Consider the following 20,379-nt stretch of genomic DNA (forward strand, 5'->3'; position numbering starts at 1 on the left):
ATAAATGAATAGGAAACAGGTACTGTGGGGTAAGATGGGACACCTGTAGCACATAATATATAAATATCCTGATCGTGTTTTAAACAATTAACAGGGGGGGGGGAGTCGTGGGGATACAGTTTTATAATTCATTGATTTTTTTTGTTTACTACCAAATGGGACGAGAAAATCCATCTTAGTACCCCACCCTACCATACATGCTTGACTGAATACAAGATTTTCCAAGCCCGCGGTCGCAGCGTATTTCTATTCTTTTAAAATTACTCTAAATCTGAACCATTTTCTATCGAAACCCCGCGAGATATATGATTGGTTTAGTACGCCACGTCGATTAATTCAGATTCGTTAATAAACGGCCGCGGATGTTCTGTTTGCAAGTACCTTTTTACATCATGAAGCTCCCACTGAGATAGATTGGTTTATTATGCCACGTTTTCCGGTGTATAATCCTCTTTCCTGATCTGCATAATTCGCATTGACTATAAACAGACGGATTGTCAAACTGTTCATGAAATTTAATATTCTTGACGTATACGCTAGGTAAATTTGAACATATGTGCAGCTATATCGTGTTTAACGCATACATAATGCATTGAAACTTCCTATAAATAGTAATATATTTTTAAAATATCTCCTTTGACCGAATGAATGAAACACTGAATAACTTATTTATCAACAACGTCTATATAGGAGTCGTTAGGATACAGATTTTAAAATTCTTTCAATGTTCTTTCTTTACTAACAAATAAGACGAGAAAATATACAAAAAGGGTCCCATCTTTCCCCACTCTACTGTATAAAAAAGTACATAGAGTAGGGTGGGGTAAGACGGGACACCTTTGGCGCATAATATTCAAATACCGTAATTGTGCTTTACACAATTAACAACGGTCTATGGGAGTCGTAAGAATACGGTTTTATAACTTTTTATTGTTCTTCGTTTGCAAATAGGAAAAGAAAATAGAATGAAAAAGCGTCCCATCTTCCCCCACTCTGCTATATAAATACTACATATACGTGCCTGCGCACACTCAGTTTTGTGAGAAAATTGGCAACGAATAAAAAACATATTTGCATATTTATATGCCCGCATATAGGAATTGCCAAGTCGCATTTTATCCCGATGCCATTCAGTCAAACTTCATGGCCCGCGAAACGAATGTAGTTGACATGTTACAGTCAGTTAATCAATCTTTGAATCGAGTCACCAAATCGGTGCCATGTTTCTAAAAAATCACTTGGTTTTAGATGTAAACAGCGCTCATGAAAACAATGTAAATAATTAAAACTTCGCTTTGCGGTCGGGCGCTCGAAATAATAACGCGTCAGTCATTTTCGTACATCAATGCCAGGTAATCCGATAAAATCGAGCTGTCGACTTCGTCATCACTGCAGTAACGCGTGGTGGATGGGGACCCATTGGCCCGACTTTCTCTATACCCTGTATGGGTATATAACACCAGCCTGGTGTATAAGTACCCAACAGTAGCCTAGTTGTGGTGATGTATTTGGGTAAGATAGATAGAAAATATTCGATCAGAGTTTCATCAGCAGAAAAATCAATAGAAAAAAACTCACAGCACCTGTATATGTGATTGTGTATTATAAAATAAGCATAAACGTGTAAAAATACAGCTGCAAAAATGTAACGCACCGCGTATTTAACACGACGTTTATTTATTTTAGCGACGGTAATTTCAAACGTGTTGGTTAATATCAAACTAAATGGTCATGAACACATTATGCAGTTTGCTCTTCATTTTGTTGGTTTTCTGTGTTTATAGCGCAAGTGCAACAGGAGGAATTTATAACAGGTGAGTTGGAACGATTTTAATTCAAAATATTAATAAAATAGGTAAAAGTTTTTCCGCTGGACGTTCTTATGTTAAAAAGTTTATCACCCAGCAATAAGTTTTGTATACGCAGTAACTCGGAAGCTGGCACGAGGCCTATAAAACATAACATCTGTGTTATAATTACTGTCGTTTTTCGACCAGCACGCGAGGACCAAAAATTATCATTATTTTATCGAAATAAGTTTTCTTTACTAAAAAAACTACTTAATTTTTCTAAGACTTCTACATCCGAGAGGCACTGGAAGACAACAACTACTTTACCACAATTTTAACAACCGATATGGCGAGGTGTTAAAGCGCAATCAACCATCAAGATCTGATTACGACACACACGACGAACTGATTAAAAATGTACAACCCTTGCAACAGCGCCAAGAGGAAAAATTAAATAAACTTGAAAAACTCTTTGCAGACATAATGCTTGAGGATAATAGCTATAAGAATGTTTTATTCAGGTAAAAACGAAACTATGTTTATATGATATAGTACTGTGGGGTATTAAAAAAGTAGGGTAATTTTTTTTAGCACATAATATCTAAATATCCTGTTTGTGTTTTAAACAATCAACACTAGTCTATGGGAGTCGTGAGGATGTGGTTTTATATTTTTTTGATTGTTCTTTGTTTACTACTAAATGGGACGAGAAAATAAAATGAAAATAAAAATATGCTCCATCTTCCCCCAACCCCACTATAAAACGGAACACCCGTGTTATAACGACTGTCGCTGCTTCGTTACGCGGGGAGAAAGTTATTCATTCCTTCGATCATTGCAAAAATTATATAGGCTTTGGATAGTCACCCGGATTCATATATTATTTGTAGACTGTGTTAAAAAGTACATTCCCGACATTACTTTAATCAAAATTTATCGTGGTTCACATTTCAACCTTTTATTTAACATTGAACGTCTTTTTTTGCTTAGTAAAAAACAAGAGAGCAATGAGATCGACATAGAGCCTTCTATGATGAGAGACACGCAAAACAATTTCTTAGAAATGCTTCAACTAAGTAATTGGATTCACCGGTAAGCTCGTCGTAGAGATGGGATACCGTCACCGCCTAAATACCATAACTCCTGATCGTGTTTTGAACAATTAACAAGGCTCTTATAGAGTCATAGAAACATGGTTATGTAACTCTGTGAATATTCTTTGTTTACAACCAAATGGACGAGAACAGAGAATGAAACATCTGACCTACCTTACCATATGCAGAGCCATAGAAATACCGAGTAGTCCAACCCATTGTTACGTAAAACACAAATTGAACGGCAATTTGGGTCCAAAATAACACAGTAGGTATAGGGAAAATGTATGTTTTTCGGTAAATTACAGAAAAACTTGGGCCTAAAAACAAATTTAAAGGTTGAAAAATGTAAAAAACATGTGTTATTTGTTTTCTGTGTCAAAAAAAAATCAAAAATTAGAATTAGAAGCGGTTGATTTGCGACATTTTAGTCATTTAATGCGGCTAAATTTATACATTTTTTCTAAAAATGTTTGGTAAGGTAAATAGAAGCTGTTTTACACCTTCCCACAATAGGAAAACACAAACAAAACTTAACAAGTTCGGGTAAATCCATTGTCAAAGTCACCACTTTTGCTCTATTTCGGACACTCATAGACGGCAGTTGGACTACTCGGTGTTTATACGACATCTGACCATATGTGGTCAGATGTCGTAAAATCTGGTGGATAAGCATTTGCATATTGACTCCCGTAGACCGTTGTTAGTTGTTTAAAACACGATCAGAATATTTGGATATTATGTGCTTAAAGTGTTCCGTATTCCCCAATGGTACTATATAAACTGATGACGACACGTAACATGTTTAACCGGTTTACGTATTATGAAACCAACTGCTCTTTGATTAAAATTTACAAAAAAAATTAGCGACAAGTCACAAGAAATAAACCGAATGACAACTGAAACCTCGTTTTCCATCACGCGTATTGATAATTCATGCTGTCATTGAAATGCGTTTGCCTGTCATTTTAGTGTCTTGTCTCGCCTGGCAGCGACACCGCACGAGCAGCAGGCCGCACCAGTCACAGGTAAAAGATGCGACGGTGTATCGACGTGTTGGTTACACGAGCTTGGAAACTCAGTGCATGCCACAGCGGCAGGAAAACAGAATGTTGGCTTCGGCCCCGGGAGAAAATGAAAGCCGGCTACACCAGAAATTCAATTTTCTGCATGTTGCAGATTCTGAGCCAAAAGCCTTTTTATTCTATGAACTGTTAGAGTATTTTCCTGTGGTTTTAAAGTAAAACGATTGATTCAAACGGTTTGAATTGTAAAGTTTGTTGATTGAACACATTTGATTAGAGTTTTACAATATAGTTGCATTTTAATTATATCGCTACTGATGCGTGTGTACCATATGTCGCATTACACGTGTCCACACAATTACATATTACTTTCAAATAATTACCCGCTTTCATGTTGCCTGTCAAACGGGTTAAATACACACGAACAGTGGGCCGGAAAATGTATAAATTTATCAGCGCTACTTGCATTCGTTAATCTATTTCTTGCAAATAAAAAACATATAGCATGCCATGTTTACATTCGTAAGAAATAATACTTTGGGATAAGACGGGACACCTTTAAAACATAATAATATAAAAATATCCAGATCGTGTTTTAAAAATATATAAAAACAGTCTATGCGAGTCGTGAGGATACGGTTTTATAATTCTTTGAATGTTCTTTGTTTACAACCAAATGGGACGAAAAAATGAAAATGTGTCCTATGTTCCTCACACTACTATATAAGGACAAATAATTTGAACTTAGCTGGATATGCTGTTTGCAGAATAAATTATTAACAAGCTTTGTAATTAGCATTGAAAAGATAATTCTACCCGATGATCGATGTCGAGCTAGAAAGTATCCAGTTATGAAAAATTGATACCTGGCTCTAGTCGCTGAGGTATTCGTTATTCCCTTGCGATGGTACGGCCTTGTGAACCGACTATTAAAAAACAGCTCGTCCCATTTAAATATAACGGGTCGCGCAATTTAATCTGTCCCATTCGAAACTTTACTTGAGGATATTGTTGATGGGATGATTTCGTTTTATAAATATTTGTAATTATTGTAATAAGCGGGTACATGATGGTATAGTAGGCTGGGGCATAATATTATTTTCATTTCTCGTCCCATTTGGTAGTGAACAAAGAATATTTACAGAATAATATAACCGTAGCACCGCGACCCTTAAGAGTGTTGTAAATTTTTAAAATCCGATCAGGATATTTTGGTATTATGTGCTAAATGTCCATAAAAGTCATTAGGATACCGTTTTATAATTATTTGATTTTTTCGTTTACTACCAAATGCGAGAAATGGAATGAAAGGTGTCCCATCTTCCCCCATGCTACTACTTTATAGTACGCCAAGAATACAGATTTTGGTCGATCAATATCGAATCCTTGTTTCGTTTTTCAACACTCGTGAATTTATATTTATGTTCAACAAGTCACATGCGTGCAATATAAAAATGGGTAAGGTAATACAGGTAGGAACGAAAACAATTCGCAAATTGGAACGGAAAATTCATCAAATTAAGACGGGCGTGGGCTAAACTGTCAAACCAGAACACAAAACATCGAGAAAATAAAACTGCTTTAAAATATAAGGGGTGATACAAATACATGAGTAAAAGCAAAAAAGTGTTCTTTTTTAGTCTTTTTTGTTGGGAGCATTTGAGAGTAGGTAGACATGGTTACCGGCTGTTGCAGCTATCATTGTGACGTCACTATGGTGGTGACTCAGTCGGTTACGATCGTGGTCTATGCTGTATACCCCGGATGGTAAATTGGTAATGATGCCAGAGGTCTGAGATAAATATAATTGGCAATTTATAGAAAATAATTGTGCTTTATCCAAAACTCTATTTCTTTCTTCTGTTTTTTTTCCATAGGAGTGTTTTAACAACTGTTGTTTTACTGTTCTTGCCCGGCTTTTCCCTTTAGTGAACTTTCCCGATTTAAAACGGATGAAAACAATTTAAAAATTTGTTTTAATTAACTGGTAAATATTCTTAACATTGTCCGAACTCTGAACTGAATTTTAAATCAAACCAAACAAAACGTCTGACAGTTTGTTTTAGAAATTTAAAATGACATTGATGGACCTCTCAATTCAGAGGGGAAGCCAAAACAAACACTTTAGTTTTGTGTATTCAACCATCACAGTAAAGGTTAAAACCATCTAAAACCTTCAACAATGCCCTCAATGCCTGAACCTTCTAATAATATTTGCTCTTGAGCTGAGGCTTTTGACATTATCTTTCGAAGAACTAACTTGTGTTTATTTTTGTCTCCAATTTAACCACAGTCCTTTTGTTGGCTTGTTCATGTCAACCACAATGGCAGTATTTAATTTGACAATTTGTTTCTCTTATACACTTCCATTGTATGTGGGTGAGGTTCTGCAGGGTGGCACGGTATGGGTCCTAAGACTCAGGCCAATATTAGCCTATTACCTATTTTCTCATACACTTTATGAAGTAAATGATAATTTTTCCACAGTTATGAGTTATTCAATTTACCAATCCACATAATACTCACAGCCAAGGTAGTTTTGTCGATGATTCGAACCATGTTGTTGTCTGAACCCCCACACACTATATGTTGCTTTCCCATCCACTGTCCACAGTATAACTAGAAAAAATATTCTTGCAAAGGATAGTCAGTAGTAATGAAAAAGTAACCTGTAAGTAACGTTATTTGTTTGGTGGGAAAGAGAACACACAATGTACAATACATTGTAACTTGATCTTATTTTTATTCTACTTTTATGATGTCAACAATTGAGCTTTGTTTTGTAACACTATGAAGGCAGGTTACACAATACCCACCCTATGTACAGGAGTTATATGGCCAACCCTGCTGTGTTGTTTGAATAAAAGTCACGTATTCAGTCAAAAGCAATAACGTTTGTTTTTCTATTTATTACCGGCAAGCGACTAAAATTAAAATTTTATAGAAATAAATTTCATCTCTCTTTGTATGTAACTTTGTAGTAAGGTAACTTGCCAAAAAGCAAATATACAAAGATATGCATAATATTTATATTTAAACGTATTAAACATGTTACCAAAGAATCAGCTGAGAAATCAGGAGGCAACGTCTTGATACGATCTCCACTTTTGAAATCCCATACCTTTTAATACGAAAAAAAACATTTAGAATTTTAAATGGCGGGAGAAAGATTGAACACCTTTTCATTCTATTTTCACCTCAAATTTGGTAGTAAACAAGGAACATTCAAAAAACTATACAACTGTATCCTCAGGACTACCATGGACCGTTGTTCTTTGTTTAAAATATGATCAGGATATTTGGATATTAGGTGCTTATGGTGTCCCATCCTACCCAAGTACTACACAAACCTGCAAAACATCATTTTTTCTCCACGAAGCAGTAAGAATATGCCCATGTTTCTTGTCTACATCAATACCATCGCCACATATATGTGGACCAAATATTCGTCTGTGTAAAGAAAGGATGTAACTTTATGCAGTACTTAGATGTTATAGCAAGAATCAGTGTCAAAAACAGAACAAAATTTTAATAATGTAGATCTTAAAAAATTTGTGATTTTAAAACAGAGTGATAAATGAATAAATAAAATTAATTTTGTTTCTTTGATAATGATAACGAAGATTATAAAGTTTAAAAAAGCATAAAGATAGGTAGTAACAGTAAAACAACAGTTGTAATTCATTAAAACACGCTTTTGGGTAAAACAGTAAAATAATGTTTTGATAAAAAATCATGATCATTACACTTTAATGTAATTTTAAAGTTTATGAATTTCAACTAATGTCCTCATATTTCAAGTTTAAAGTGTCACTGGTACCTGACTGAATGCTCTTCCCTCTGGTCCCATATTTGCACTGTATCATCCCATCCTCCAGATAAAAATACATGTTCGATTGTAGGATGATGCTTCACAGTAAACACTCTACATCTGTGGCCATCCATCACAAGTCTGTTTGGACTGTGGATATATAATAATGTGAGGTAAGATGGAACGGCACATAATATTCAAATATCCTGATCATGGTTTAAACAATTTCTATGAGACTCTGAGAGTCATGAGAATACGTTTTTATAATTCTTTTAATCTTCTTTGTTTCCTATCAAATGTTTATTTGTTTACTACCAACTCATACAACATGAAAAGCAAATTTAGTTCAATGTTTTATTTCAGCTGTAAAAAAGTATTCGAAAAAATTCATTAAACCTTGGTTCATAAACATTAGTTTTGGTTCCTGTCTCTACATCGTACTCGTTGATCTGCTCCGAGGTTCCTCCAGTGAGGATGTGGGAGACAGTTGGTGAGAGAGAACTCGTGAGAATCTGTCGTTGTTCATGTATTGTTTGTAAAGCTGTTTCACTTGAAACGTGCCAGAACTTGATCATACCGCTAGCATCTGTTGAACAGGGATGAGAATGGAGTTTGTTAACAGTTTGTAGCGGGGTCTGGGAAGCTAAATCTAACTCATGTGAAGGGCTGAAGGCCAAAATACGTCGATGGCTGTTTTAACTAAAAAACTCAGAGATACTCCGGTTACTTTATAACATACTAATCTATGGGTGTTGATATCCTGTTACATCTGCTAGGAGGCATAATGAAAATAATCTTTCAACGGCTTATATGGTATGAAAAATGTAGTGTATTTCGGACGTTTTACATGCCATTGGCAAGAATGCATTAGCGAATCGTAAATATCCTATGTTTTTTATACCAGATGAGCCATTAAAAAAAATTATTTATGGGTATTAAAAAAGATGAATGTAAGAATTAAAATGCTTTATTCTATCCTTGTTTGCATTATATAGGCGCCACTGTTATAGGATTGAATAAAAAGAGAAAACAAATCCACTAACATGTGACAATAAGCATCTCTCCACGAGTTGATAATTCATTTGGAACAAAGTTAACAGATGTTGCTGGGAGTCGATCCGATTTCGTTTCATCATCAGAAAGATGGTAGATGCATGATCCAGTTGATGTTTTATATATCTGTCGCATTTGAGTTTGTTGTTAAAAGTTTAGTTATTAGCAGCAATATTACTTGCCAGTTATATTTGCTACCAGGCATAGTGTAAATATTCTTTCACTGGCTCATTTGGTATTAAAAACATAGGGTATTTATGAAGTTTCGTCTGAGCTTATTCTATAACTAATTAGTAATTAATACCATTTTTTTTAAATTGTAATTTTTTTACCTTTACGTCTCCATTTGATAATCCCACTGCTAATTTTTCTCCATTTTCAGAAAATCTGCAGCACATTCCAGCACATGTCAACTCTCTATGTGTGGAAAACAAATAATTACGATTAACACCTCAAAGATTATTATAGGGGTTAGTATTTAGGGGGTGGTGAATATATAGGCACAGATGTTAGTAGTTAGAAATAAGTGGTTCTATAGGGGTTAGTGGTTAAGTGTACTAAAAGTAAAAACAAAAACTATTTTCACTTACAATGTTTTTAAAATTTTAATGTCGCCTTCAAGTCCGAGTTCTTTTGATTTTTCATAAATATCAGTGATCAAACCCTTTCCGTGCAACTTTAAATTGCCATCGGGGTGATTCACGTGGCTGATCCTCGCTAACGGTGGAGTGAAACTTGCCTGCGACATTTTTTCTTTCGCCTGTTTTATAACCGTCTTTTAATCAATTTTTGCCGTCTTACACTGATAAACGAAAATGTTTCATTAGTTATCGTACGTTCTACATTACGGTGTTTTAAAAACAAATGCTTTTATTGAAAACGAAACTTTCAGTTTAAAAATTGCAGCAATGATCTGAGTACGCGAGCACATGCAAAGTCAACAACAGTGAATTCTCTTTTTATTCTGCCATAAATCACAACAACCGACACTGGTTGTCCGTAACAATAGGACGCTTTTTCAGTGATGCCAGCCAGGTTTTGTTACCAATATAAAAGTCATGCTGTACGAATTAGTTTACTTAATATGATTCAACGTAGTGGTTTAAAATGGCTTACAGTATAAATAAGACATTGTAAAGTTAATTGGTATGTAGCATTTAAAAACGACGATTTTGTAAGGTGCTTTTGAAACGACTGTGGTCCGTTGCCTGGCCACGCGAGGATGAATAAGTTAGTTTCTTCATGTCTTTGCATCAGTCATGTACATGAAAACTCTCACGTAGTCTCCTTTACACCTTTAGCACAGGCTAATATCCAAATATCCTGATAATAAATAATAAATATCAAGGAACAGGCTACACAACGTTGTGCCGGTAAGGGGCGCAAAAGAGCTATAAACTAAACGTCTCACTTGGCACAGGTTTATTTACGGCTGTCATATACTTAAACAGGCGCATATTACGTTGCCAATAAAACGGCTGAACATGGTTACAAAATGCATTAAGGGTTAACTTAGTATAAGATGTATAAAACAGTTGGGTGAAGGCAGACAGTCAGGTCCACCGCACGCGCCAGTTAAAGTAGTTACAGAAAACTTTCCAGAGCTCCTGAATAATTTATTCTGCTTGCTATGACCGCACACACTAAAATGAAGTTTTAGTGCTTTTTTAAAATTGAAACAGTGTCGCACTTTACGTTTTGCGCTTCTCTGATGTGCCCCGTATAACAATGCATGGACTCGGTGAATATTTCATCAGTGAGTGGACTTAGTAGGTTATTAAATCATAAATTTGCGAGCATATTGGTCGTAAAATTTAAAAAAACTTAGTTGACATGAGTTATAACCTATTTGCCTTTTAGTGATCGGTTTTAAGTAGGTGAAAGCCTCTCTCGAGAGCGCTGAATAACGGTGCTTATTTACACGGATAATCTCCGCATTTTTGTTTAGCACGCGCTCGTGTATTCTATTCTGCCTTTGTCATGCGACAGGGCGTGAAAGGCTTTGTTTTCGTTCTATCGGTGCTTCACTCGCTCGAATAAACTTCGGCGGGTCGGTTGCTAGGCGACGCTATGCTGGTCAAATCTATTTGTGACGTAAAGCGCTGAGGTGTGCGTGCTGCGTAATATGTGAGAGGCTCGTTATGAAAAAGAGGCGACGAGACAGCACAGCAGAGCCATTTTGCACTCGCGTATGTTGTTTTAATCGTAGCTATATACTTGTCGCCAGCAACTTTATAAGCAAGGTACATAAGATTACTTGCAAAAGGCAGCTTAAACCAATCAGAAATCAAAGACTGTTTTTAATTCGCGCAGATTTTAGACACAGAAATATATTGCAGTTATAGCATTTTTCTAGTTTGTGTCTATAGGCGTAATAGTTATTTATCGATAAATGCGCGGCGCTTCCTTTTCTTGGCCGGTGCTGTGTTCTTTGCTGGTTTGTATGTTTATATGTCGCTATAGCTTCCGTTGTTATCCAGATTTCAAAATAAGCGAACACGTTACCACAAGTAGGGCTGGCTCTTTGTGCCTCAGTTCAGGTATCGTCTCTGTAATCCACGCTTACGAAATGTCCGGGTGACGCAGCATTGTGGAATCGATGCGTTTCTTTTGTTGGGAGATCCGGCACGCCCGTCCTTGAGCCGACGAGACCTGAGATCAGATTACGCGAAAACTTTCGCAAGCCTGGAAGCGATCGATCCATTCCGCCCTTTGTGGCCCCGATTTTATATATCCACCTACAAATTCCAGATTAGCAGGACTTCGTCACGAACAACAATTGAATTCGCGGCTCCTATTGTTGGAACACCACGTCCCCTTTTGATCAGACCCTGGCTCTTGTGTGTGTGTATGAACCGTAGAGAGATTTTAAACAGCTGTAGCTTCCATTGAGCGTGTTTACCGGAAATTGAACAGTTTCGACTCTGTTAAGTAACAGAATCAACCGAAAATAGAACTTGACAAAAATCGAAAACAAAGAAAGCATCACGAAAAGCCGCAACAAATAAAAGTTGTGTAGTCAACTAAAATATTCGCATTGCACATAATGGTAGATATGGTGTGTTCACGTCTACCATTATTATAACAATCCTGGTTGACCGCGAATGATTTCAGAAATTTTGAGCAACACATGCGGACTGTAAATTTAAAGTGTTTAATTTTCTTTATATTAGCTTAGTTTACGTAACAGGCGTTTTTGGTTGGTGGTTTATAGACATAATCCAGACATAGAACTAAATTTAGTATTGTTGTACAGTACAGTGGGGCAAGATGGGACGCCTGTTTATTTAATTTCTCGTCTTAGTAGTAAACAAAGAACATTCAAAGAACTGTTATCCTCACGAATCCCATATAGACCGTTGTTAATTGTTTAAAACCTGTCCCGGATATTTGGATATTATATGCCAAAGGTGTCTCATCTTCCCCTTCCCTACTATATATTTGAATGTTGGAATTCAAAAAGAATTCCCTGAAGTCTATATATAGCTGATTTTAACTGCTGTTAGTGGTGTACAAGTTGCGATACATTTAACTGTTAGCATTCCTAAAGAGTTTCAAGATAAATAAATCTAAATATAAAATCCCTTAGGTTTAAAGCAACAGCTACATAGTCGATTTAAACTGAAAATTTTCTTCATTAACAAAAAGAAACACAATGGGCTGCGGAGGAAGTAAAGCATCAACTGCTGCTGTGGCGGCAACCACTGCAGCAAAACATGCCCCACCACCCCCTACTAATGGTACGACCGAGATTACGGCGACGGTGAAGCCAACTTTAAGAGAAGAACCACCAAAAGATTCTTCGCCTGAACCGATCAAAAAAACGACCGAAGGTAGATTTAAATTTTGATATCGATTTTTTTTGTAAGTGTGATTTCGAAAAATATATGGGTCGTTTTGCGAAGTATTTATAGTAGGGCGGGGTAAGATGGTATCTTTTTTCATTCTATTTTTTGTTTTATTTAGTAGTAAACAAACAGTATTAACAGAATTATTGTTATTACCTTTTATCCCCACAACCCTAAAACAGCGTTGTTAAATGTTTAGAACATGATGGAGAAATATAGGACTTCGGTTGTTAATTTAAAATGCACCGCAAATTACGTTAACACGTACATCTAAGCAATATGTAGCAGGTTGGGAAAAGACACCTTTAGCACATATTATCCTGTGTTTCAAACAAATAACAATTCGGTCTACGGGAGTTTTTAAATTCTTTGAGTAGCCTTTGTTTACTACTAAATGGGACGAGAAAATAGAATAAAAATATGTTTTATCTTCCCCACTCCATATAATATTTAGCAGTGCAATATTAGTAAATCATTAAATTAATAATATGTATTGATCTGTTGGTTAAAGTGTTTCTATAGAGCATGGAACCGTATCTCGCTCTATAATGACCGATTTATTTTCACAGAAGCTCCCGTGAAAAGTGAAGCAGAATATACTGACGCTAATGGAACGGAAAGTAAGTGAAACCCGTATCGATTTATCGTAATGTTCGATTTTTAAAATATATAGCAGTGCCGACGTATCGGGATACATATGCGACTTCAAGTTTAAATAATCGTGTTAATGGTGGCTATTAATACCAGCATGAGGATTGCAATTACAGATTAGAAAATGTCAGGATTTTTTAAAAGTTGGTGTATTTTTCTATATAAGTACGTTTATATTTTAACGGGTGTACCACATTGCTTGGTTTGATAGTTGTTGTTTTTTATTTCTTTATTGGTGTAACGGAATGACTATATACATGTATATAATACAGACACAGTACCGTGGGTACTGTGTCTGTATTACATAATACAGACACAGTAATCACACACAGTACCGTGGGGTAAGATGGGATACCGTGGGTATTAAAATCCCATATTTCCTTATCCTGTTTTTAACGATTAACAACACTCTTTTACAGACGCGAGGCTACGGTTTCATAAATATCAAAATATTCTTTGATTACTACCAAATGTAAAAAAAATGTGAAAATATGTCACATCTTACCCAACCTTACTGTATACTGTTTTTTAAACGTATTTTTAAGTGTGCGGGCAATGCTTTTAAGGTATAATCGACCGAAGTTGTGGAATATTACGTTGGCCTGACGCTGTAGCTCTGTGGTTTATATTAAGTAGCAATTTCACGCATTTATAATTTATAACTGGTACACGCGTTCCCAGCATTTCAACAAAGAGGAGTGTCACTAATGTTGCCCAATATACTGTCTATCACATATACATTAAAATGGGGGAAGATGGGACGTGTTTTAATTTTCTCTTTCAGACCCATTTGGTAGTGAACAAAAAATATTTATAGAATCATATACCTGTAGCTCTGCGACTCTGAAAGAGCGTCGTTAACTTTTTAAAACACGACCAGAAAATACAAGATTTAGGCGCTAGCGGTATTTCATCCCATAATAGTATAATCTACAAAGTACACATGTGGTTTTGTACAGATTTATATTTACCCCATAAGCAACAAATACGCAGCATTGATTTGTTGGTGGTTTGTTATGGCGCGTAACTATTTGACCGACCATGTCTGCGCGAGATCCGATTTACGATGTGTGCTGTGGTATGGGACAGCTTGACTTGTTATTCAAGCTCGATTCTAACACAAAATTCATTTAAATCTGAGTTATAGGAAAGCAATCAAACCATGGTAAATCAGTGCTATAACACTCTTAATAAGTTATCGGCAAAAAAACTAAAGGAGAACTTTGTCGTCACCGTCCATAAGTGCTCTTGAGTAAAACAAACAATCATTTAACATCCAGCGTGCCATTCTAATCTGCTAAAGTTTCCTGTACATAAACTAAGACTACACCCGTGTTTAAACGCTTGTTGAATAGGCTTATGTACACTATAAGCCTTAGGATAGTTATAGCGAGCAAACTCTCTATCGCTCAAATGTCTATCATTCAACCAACACCCCCAAGGACGATTTCCTAATAATATTTCGAATTTGAACACGAAACCGCGAAGATACGAGATTAAAAATACCGATGTAGTGTTCTTACCCACCCTTTGTTCATCGGTGTCTTTGGTATATCATAGGCAGAAGACTATGTGTGCTTATGGTCGTTGAAGGCGCTGTGTAAATACCTAATATTAGCCGCAAGTAGAAAAACCTGTTTAATGAAATTAGGCTTTTCGTTTACACTTCGTGTCGCTATGGTAATGTATTTGGACTGAGGTACTAACAATACACCTACATCGTTTTGGTCTGGACTTGTTTTCGTTTATTTTGAGCGCCGTACTTCAACAATTTCGCAATCCAAAATATCTCGCTTTGCTCTATCTCTGTCTGCATTGTCCGTTACTAGGTGTGATAGCGCCTTTCTATTCTGTCTAAATCCCCGATTTGACGTGTGCTTTTCTCCATATAGGGTAGGGTGGGGGAAGATCGGACACCTTTTCATTTTATTTTATCGTCTTATTTGGTGGTAAACAAAAAACACTTGAACAATTACAGAGCCATTCCTCACGACCTCAATGGACCGTTGTTTATTGTTTAAAAATAGATCAGGATATTTGGACATTATGTGCTACAGGTGTCCCGTCTTCCCCCAGTCTACTATACATGTCGAATCGGAAATTCCAAAACTGAGTCACAGACCTAATTCCACCAGCACGACTGTATGGCAATAAAGGATTAAAATCCGGTGCGCCCAGACTTTCGGCAATGAATAATACATTTCACTTCATTTTGAAAGCGTTTCCATATAGGTGTAAATCCGCCAAGACCCCAAAAGTGCAATCACGACAACAAACGTATAAACTATGCATGCAATGCGGCTTGCTAAAGTAAACGGAGATTAAAATTTGCGGAAAACTGCGCGACTTATATTTGTTTTCTATGTTTTTTAAAGGAGAAAGGTCAGCAACCCCAAAGCAGGACGAACCAGCTGCACCCGAACCAGCAGGTAAGATGCGTATATCGATTTTGTTGTAGCAGTACTTTTTAATCATTTTTACGCAGATAAAATATTATCATTTATACACTGATGTATAATCCAGTTTTTACACAGCTAAAATGCTCACATTTTTACACAGATAAAATATTCCCATTTTTACACATCGTTTCACCGAGTACATTTAACTAATCATTGTTTAAAATTAAAACAGAACCCGTAGCCGAGGTCGAGACCAGAGAAAAAACACCCACACGTAAGTTATATATTTGTTTATTGCTACTAGCTATACATACATTCTACTCGTTGCTTTGCTAGAGTAGTTGCAACGGATTTTCCAGCTTTGCTTTTGCTTTAACTATACCAAGGTCATATCGGTTCTATATGTTAACGTTGCTGGTGTTCATGCATAACCTGCGACATCCGTATAGATATCGCTCAATATACTTGAGATTATTACTTGCGTAGCCGTCAAGGCCCCAACGCCTGAACCAGAGCCCGAAGCAGCTCCTGAACCTGTTCCCGAACCTGAGCCCGAACAAGAAAAAGCTAAAACCCCTACCCCACCTCCACCGGAGCCCGAACCGGTACCCGAAGCCGAGGCCGAACTAACTCAAACAGAAGAAACAGCAGCAGGTTGATGGAGTTGATGACGTGGCGTTTATTGCATCTTGCTGTTTGTGTTGTACCATGTAGATCATCAGTAGCTTTGCACTAGATATCTCAACCAGTAGATCTACTATTTTAAAGCGATTTCACAAAGCTATAGTGGCGTATTAACACGTCATCACCATTAACTATAGATTCCACATTCTATATTTTCCACAACACTTTAGATTGCCCCGGTTGTTGTGATCAATTTCTGTCGTATTTTAACATTGCCATTTATTGAGTTGACATGTCTGTTGGGTGTATGGGAAAGACGTAAAACACTATTTGTTTGCGGTGGTGTAATGTGGAAAAATTCATGTGTGCGTTCAATTTCATTAATAATTTAAATCGCACGCCAATTTAGGCTAAGCGGGGCTTGCACTTCCATATAAGCGCATCTGGATCCCTTTTTCGAAATCGATTTCATTTTCTGGGACTTTCCTCCTGAAAAAATTGTCTTTCCTGTCCTATCCTCGGTGTATTTCTTCAGCTGAAATCGAGACGGCTGAGGTTTCCAACACGGAATCTAAACCAGAAGTTCCAGCCGAACCGGAGCAAATCACTGAAGCTGCTGCTGAAGCGGTCCCCGAAGATTCGCAGACGGAAACCGCAGCGGAAACTACTGCTGAAGAAGCTACTACAGATGAAGTTACAGAAGAACCTGCAGCCCAAGGTTGCGTGTTAATGTTTGCATGAGGTTTCCAGACCAGCTTGCCGTTGTCAACTATCTGTTTGTTTTCATTTCTTTTAACCACTTGTTTTTCCACGATAACGTCCTCCTGCTTCATATGGTTTGTGGTTCATCTCTTCTATTATGCATATTAGTTCCGACAGCTACCACACGGAGTTCATCTTTTGCCCGCCTATACTGTCTACCATCTAGATATCTTGGCTTTACTTTGTTGATAAGAAACGTGTTTTTGTCTACCAGCATGTTGTGTTTTGTGTTGGTTTTAAATTCCGTTTGCAGTTGTTGTTTTAGGGGTGTTATAGCTACATAACAGTTTTTATTGTTGTGCATTTTATTGTATAAACCCATGCTTTATAAACCCGCAACGTTATCGAGCATGTTGTTAAAAAACTATTTCTGCATGTCACAGAATATTTCGACTGTATCACAAGTTTGAATCACAACATCATTAGAGTATAGACGGTACAAAAACCTCATAATTTTGTAAAACAATGCACGTTGTTTCACACATGTGAACAAGTTAGTTTGTACATCCGCATATATACCAGCACATGTGAACACTTTGTAGATTTGAATATATTGCAATTAATTTAATAACTTTTTTTTACTCAGAAGAGACGAAACCCGACGAAGCGACAGCTGAACCTGCCGAAACAACAAGCGATGAAAAACCAGCGGAAGAACAAGCGGCAGAGGAACAAAAGCCAGAAGGTTAGCTTTTAAAAATCCGTAACTCGCATTTGTTTTCGTATAGTCCTGTGGGGTAAGATGGGATATTGTTAGCACCTAAATCCCATATTTCCTGATCGTGTTTTGAACAATTAACAACGCGAGTCGTGAAAATACGGATAAACAATTCTGTAAATATTCTTTGTTTGCTACAAACTCCATAAATATATGTTTTTAAAATAAACCGAATATGCTTGCTGTAAAATAAGTTGAAGCAGCACAGTTGATATTAATAATACCAAAAATGTTGTATGGAAGACAACCCACATATAAGGTCGAATCGCAGAGACAATGCTCAGATTTAAAAACAAAGCGAAATTTCTCTTAAATTCCACAGCGTAGGTTTATTGTTTCAGGGATAATTGGATCCTCTTACGATGTAGCCTATTGTTTTTCAATTAGATACCAAGCCTTGGCAGGGTTTGCTATTGTGACCGGGCCAGTGTGAAAACACTTGCTTGGTTTGCTTAAGCACTTGACCGACCACAGTCCACCACTTGTTGGTACCAGCCACTTGAAAGTTCAATTTTGTTACTGTTTTTCTCAATTTCTTAACACAATTACAACTCATTGTAGACCCGTGTGCATTTATCCTTTTGCAGTTTGGTATTGCAACACGGTATAGGCCCTTTCCCCATAGATTTTTGTACAATTTACATTTCCAGGTAGAAGACATTGATATATATAGTAGGGTATAGGGGGGGAACGTGACACTTATTATAGCACGTGTTATGGAAGTTTTCTGATCGTGTTTCAAACAATTAAAAAAGGTCTATAGGGTTTTATATTTCTCTAAATGTTCTTTGTTTACTACCAGATGGTACAAGAAAGTACAATAAAAAGGTGTCCCATCTTCCCCCAACCATACCATATCTTATGGAACCTTTTAAAGTTATTTAATTTTAATCAGTCTTATATTCAACCCTGTTATATATTCAATATATTTACAGAACCAGCAGAAGCTCCGGTCGAATCAAATGAACCCGAACAGGAAGCAGCAGCACCACCAGCCGAAGGTAAATTGATCACCCTGAACGTTTTGAACAACCTTATAGCATGGATGTTCTGTTTCATATCTACTGCTTTTTTCAGAACAAGCCGCGGAATCTTAAACCAGAACTTACGGGAATCATAATACAGCTTCGACAGAAGTTACTGCAGTTCAACGTTATTTTTCTCCATACTGGATTCTCCATTCATTCCTTTTTGATTTTAGTTTCGTAGTCGGCATATTGTTAAAACGTCGAACAGATAGACTGCGTATAATTCTTTGTTTTATATTCTTTTTCTATATTGGCGCGAAAACACTTCGCTAAAATCTCTTTATCCGCATTGTTCCTTTATAGATCTTATAATACGCAGCAGCGCTTTTATTTTGCTTATATATCAGTACTGTGAATGCCGGGCTTTAAAACCATCTATAATCTTTACCATTGGTCTGATACGACCGAATTCACCCAAATGTTTGGCCAACACAAACACTCTTGGATTTACAGGTTTAAAATTTCTTAAATGCATACCCATCAATATAGTAGGGTGGGGAAGATGGATCACCTTTTATTCTATTTTCTCGTCCAAACATCCTCACGAACCCCATATGCCGTTTCTAACTGTTTAAACCACGATCAGATCCGCTAAAGGTGTCCCTCCACCCCCCACCATACTATATGGACAGAAAACATATATTCGAAATCCCGAATTTTTTCAAGTTCAAGTAATATTGCACAGCTTTAACTGTGATTTTTTTCGTATTGTTTCTCTCTTCAATAATGTATCTGCGCCCCACCAAGGATTTTAATTTTACCCGACATCAAAAATGTTGCAATTCGAAATACGTTTTTGCATGTCGTACAAGGCTGCAGCGTCACTACCGTTTCCTAAGAATTTTCCTAATTAACTAAAGCCATGCATAAATAACCTCAATGATGATTGTTCATGACAGATAATAGCGTCAAATTAAAAGTTAAGTCCGCTTTCTGTAAAACGCTCTATAACAGATATACATATGTATAGTAGAGCGGAGGAAGCTGGGACATTTTTTATTCTATTTTTGCCCTACTAGTAATAAACAAAGAACATTTAAAAATTATAAACCGGTTTCCTCACGACTCTTAGACCGTTGTTAATTGTTTTATAACATGATATTTGAATAGTATGTGCTAAAGGTGACCCATCTTACCTTACAGTACTTTATTTCGCTTTGACGTACCTGGCCGATATCACTTCCGTCCAACCCGGATATTTTACCAATTTTTCTCGCGTTTCATACCAAAACTTGAAAATCGCTGTGACTTGCTGTTGGCTGTACATATAAACGCTCATATTGTACATACAGGTATATACAACCTTACTATGTCGTTACTTTTCGCCACTTGAAAGTTAATAAATTCAGAAGAACTTAAGTTGGATTTCCAGTTGGATTTCCGTTCACGTAACAAGAGCACAGCACTACTGATAAAGCAAGGAAAGAAATAGAAGTTCTTCCATATATTACACAAGCATCACGGTTAAAATTATTCCCAAGTTAAAGGTTGTTTTTACTTTAAAATTAGTAAAAGTTTTGTAAAAACCCCGGTTTCACTTCGAAAATCTGATTGAATCCAATTTCATGATAATGCA

At 36.6% G+C, this 20,379-nt stretch overlaps 3 protein-coding genes across 7 annotated transcripts; 2 read left to right on the forward strand and 1 right to left on the reverse strand.

The window, feature by feature from the left end:
- The first annotated feature begins 1,356 nt into the window (after positions 1 to 1,356).
- LOC149734288 (uncharacterized) lies at positions 1,357 to 4,420 on the forward strand. The gene is made up of 5 exons (XM_089881880.1): positions 1,357 to 1,512; positions 1,687 to 1,814; positions 2,075 to 2,311; positions 2,781 to 2,882; positions 3,857 to 4,420. Exons 2-5 carry the CDS (start codon positions 1,726 to 1,728, stop codon positions 4,020 to 4,022), a joined length of 594 nt encoding a protein of 197 aa, XP_089738006.1. The 5' UTR covers positions 1,357 to 1,512; positions 1,687 to 1,725; the 3' UTR covers positions 4,023 to 4,420.
- Positions 4,421 to 5,295: 875 nt separating this feature from the next.
- On the reverse strand, positions 5,296 to 10,241 carry LOC149734289 (uncharacterized). The gene is made up of 9 exons (XM_089881863.1): positions 9,364 to 10,241; positions 9,106 to 9,190; positions 8,764 to 8,899; positions 8,117 to 8,306; positions 7,730 to 7,870; positions 7,260 to 7,359; positions 6,965 to 7,030; positions 6,436 to 6,528; positions 5,296 to 5,701 (listed from the first exon to the last, which is right to left on the reverse strand). Exons 1-9 carry the CDS (start codon positions 9,519 to 9,521, stop codon positions 5,546 to 5,548), a joined length of 1,125 nt encoding a protein of 374 aa, XP_089737989.1. The 5' UTR covers positions 9,522 to 10,241; the 3' UTR covers positions 5,296 to 5,545.
- Positions 10,242 to 10,849: 608 nt separating this feature from the next.
- LOC149734290 (uncharacterized) lies at positions 10,850 to 20,162 on the forward strand. Of its 5 annotated transcripts, none has more exons than XM_089881869.1 (9): positions 10,850 to 12,606; positions 13,191 to 13,241; positions 15,648 to 15,701; positions 15,904 to 15,945; positions 16,158 to 16,325; positions 16,831 to 17,013; positions 17,647 to 17,742; positions 18,711 to 18,776; positions 18,853 to 20,162. In XM_089881869.1, exons 1-9 carry the CDS (start codon positions 12,429 to 12,431, stop codon positions 18,870 to 18,872), a joined length of 858 nt encoding a protein of 285 aa, XP_089737995.1. In that variant the 5' UTR covers positions 10,850 to 12,428; the 3' UTR covers positions 18,873 to 20,162. The 5 variants fall into 5 exon arrangements, with proteins under 5 accessions (XP_089737995.1, XP_089737996.1, XP_089737998.1 ...); XM_089881868.1 differs by having other exon boundaries at positions 10,860 to 12,606; positions 17,644 to 17,742; XM_089881870.1 differs by lacking the exon at positions 16,158 to 16,325 and having other exon boundaries at positions 10,852 to 12,606; positions 17,644 to 17,742.
- Positions 20,163 to 20,379: the final 217 nt, after the last annotated feature.

Source organism: Ciona robusta, chromosome 7 (assembly GCF_009617815.1).
Source record: "Ciona robusta chromosome 7, ASM961781v2".
Lineage (NCBI taxonomy): Eukaryota > Metazoa > Chordata > Ascidiacea > Phlebobranchia > Cionidae > Ciona > Ciona robusta.

Bases quoted from the DNA above. Each gene is read 5' to 3' on its own strand.
- LOC149734288 (XM_089881880.1), top strand. From the start codon at position 1,726: ATGGTCATGAACACATTATGCAGTTTGCTCTTCATTTTGTTGGTTTTC. The intron at 1,815-2,074 runs GTGAGTTGGAAC...AATTTTTCTAAG, and splicing joins ACAGGAGGAATTTATAACAG to ACTTCTACATCCGAGAGGCA. The intron at 2,312-2,780 runs GTAAAAACGAAA...TTTTTTGCTTAG, and splicing joins TATAAGAATGTTTTATTCAG to TAAAAAACAAGAGAGCAATG.
- LOC149734289 (XM_089881863.1), bottom strand. From the start codon at position 9,521: ATGTCGCAGGCAAGTTTCACTCCACCGTTAGCGAGGATCAGCCACGTG. The intron at 8,900-9,105 runs GTAAAAAAATTA...CAAATGCGACAG, and splicing joins TATCAAATGGAGACGTAAAG to ATATATAAAACATCAACTGG. The intron at 7,031-7,259 runs GTTTGTGTAGTA...TCGTATTAAAAG, and splicing joins GAAAAAATGATGTTTTGCAG to GTATGGGATTTCAAAAGTGG.
- LOC149734290 (XM_089881868.1), top strand. From the start codon at position 12,429: ATGGGCTGCGGAGGAAGTAAAGCATCAACTGCTGCTGTGGCGGCAACC. The intron at 15,702-15,903 runs GTAAGATGCGTA...AAATTAAAACAG, and splicing joins AGCTGCACCCGAACCAGCAG to AACCCGTAGCCGAGGTCGAG. The intron at 17,743-18,710 runs GTTAGCTTTTAA...ATATATTTACAG, and splicing joins AGAGGAACAAAAGCCAGAAG to AACCAGCAGAAGCTCCGGTC.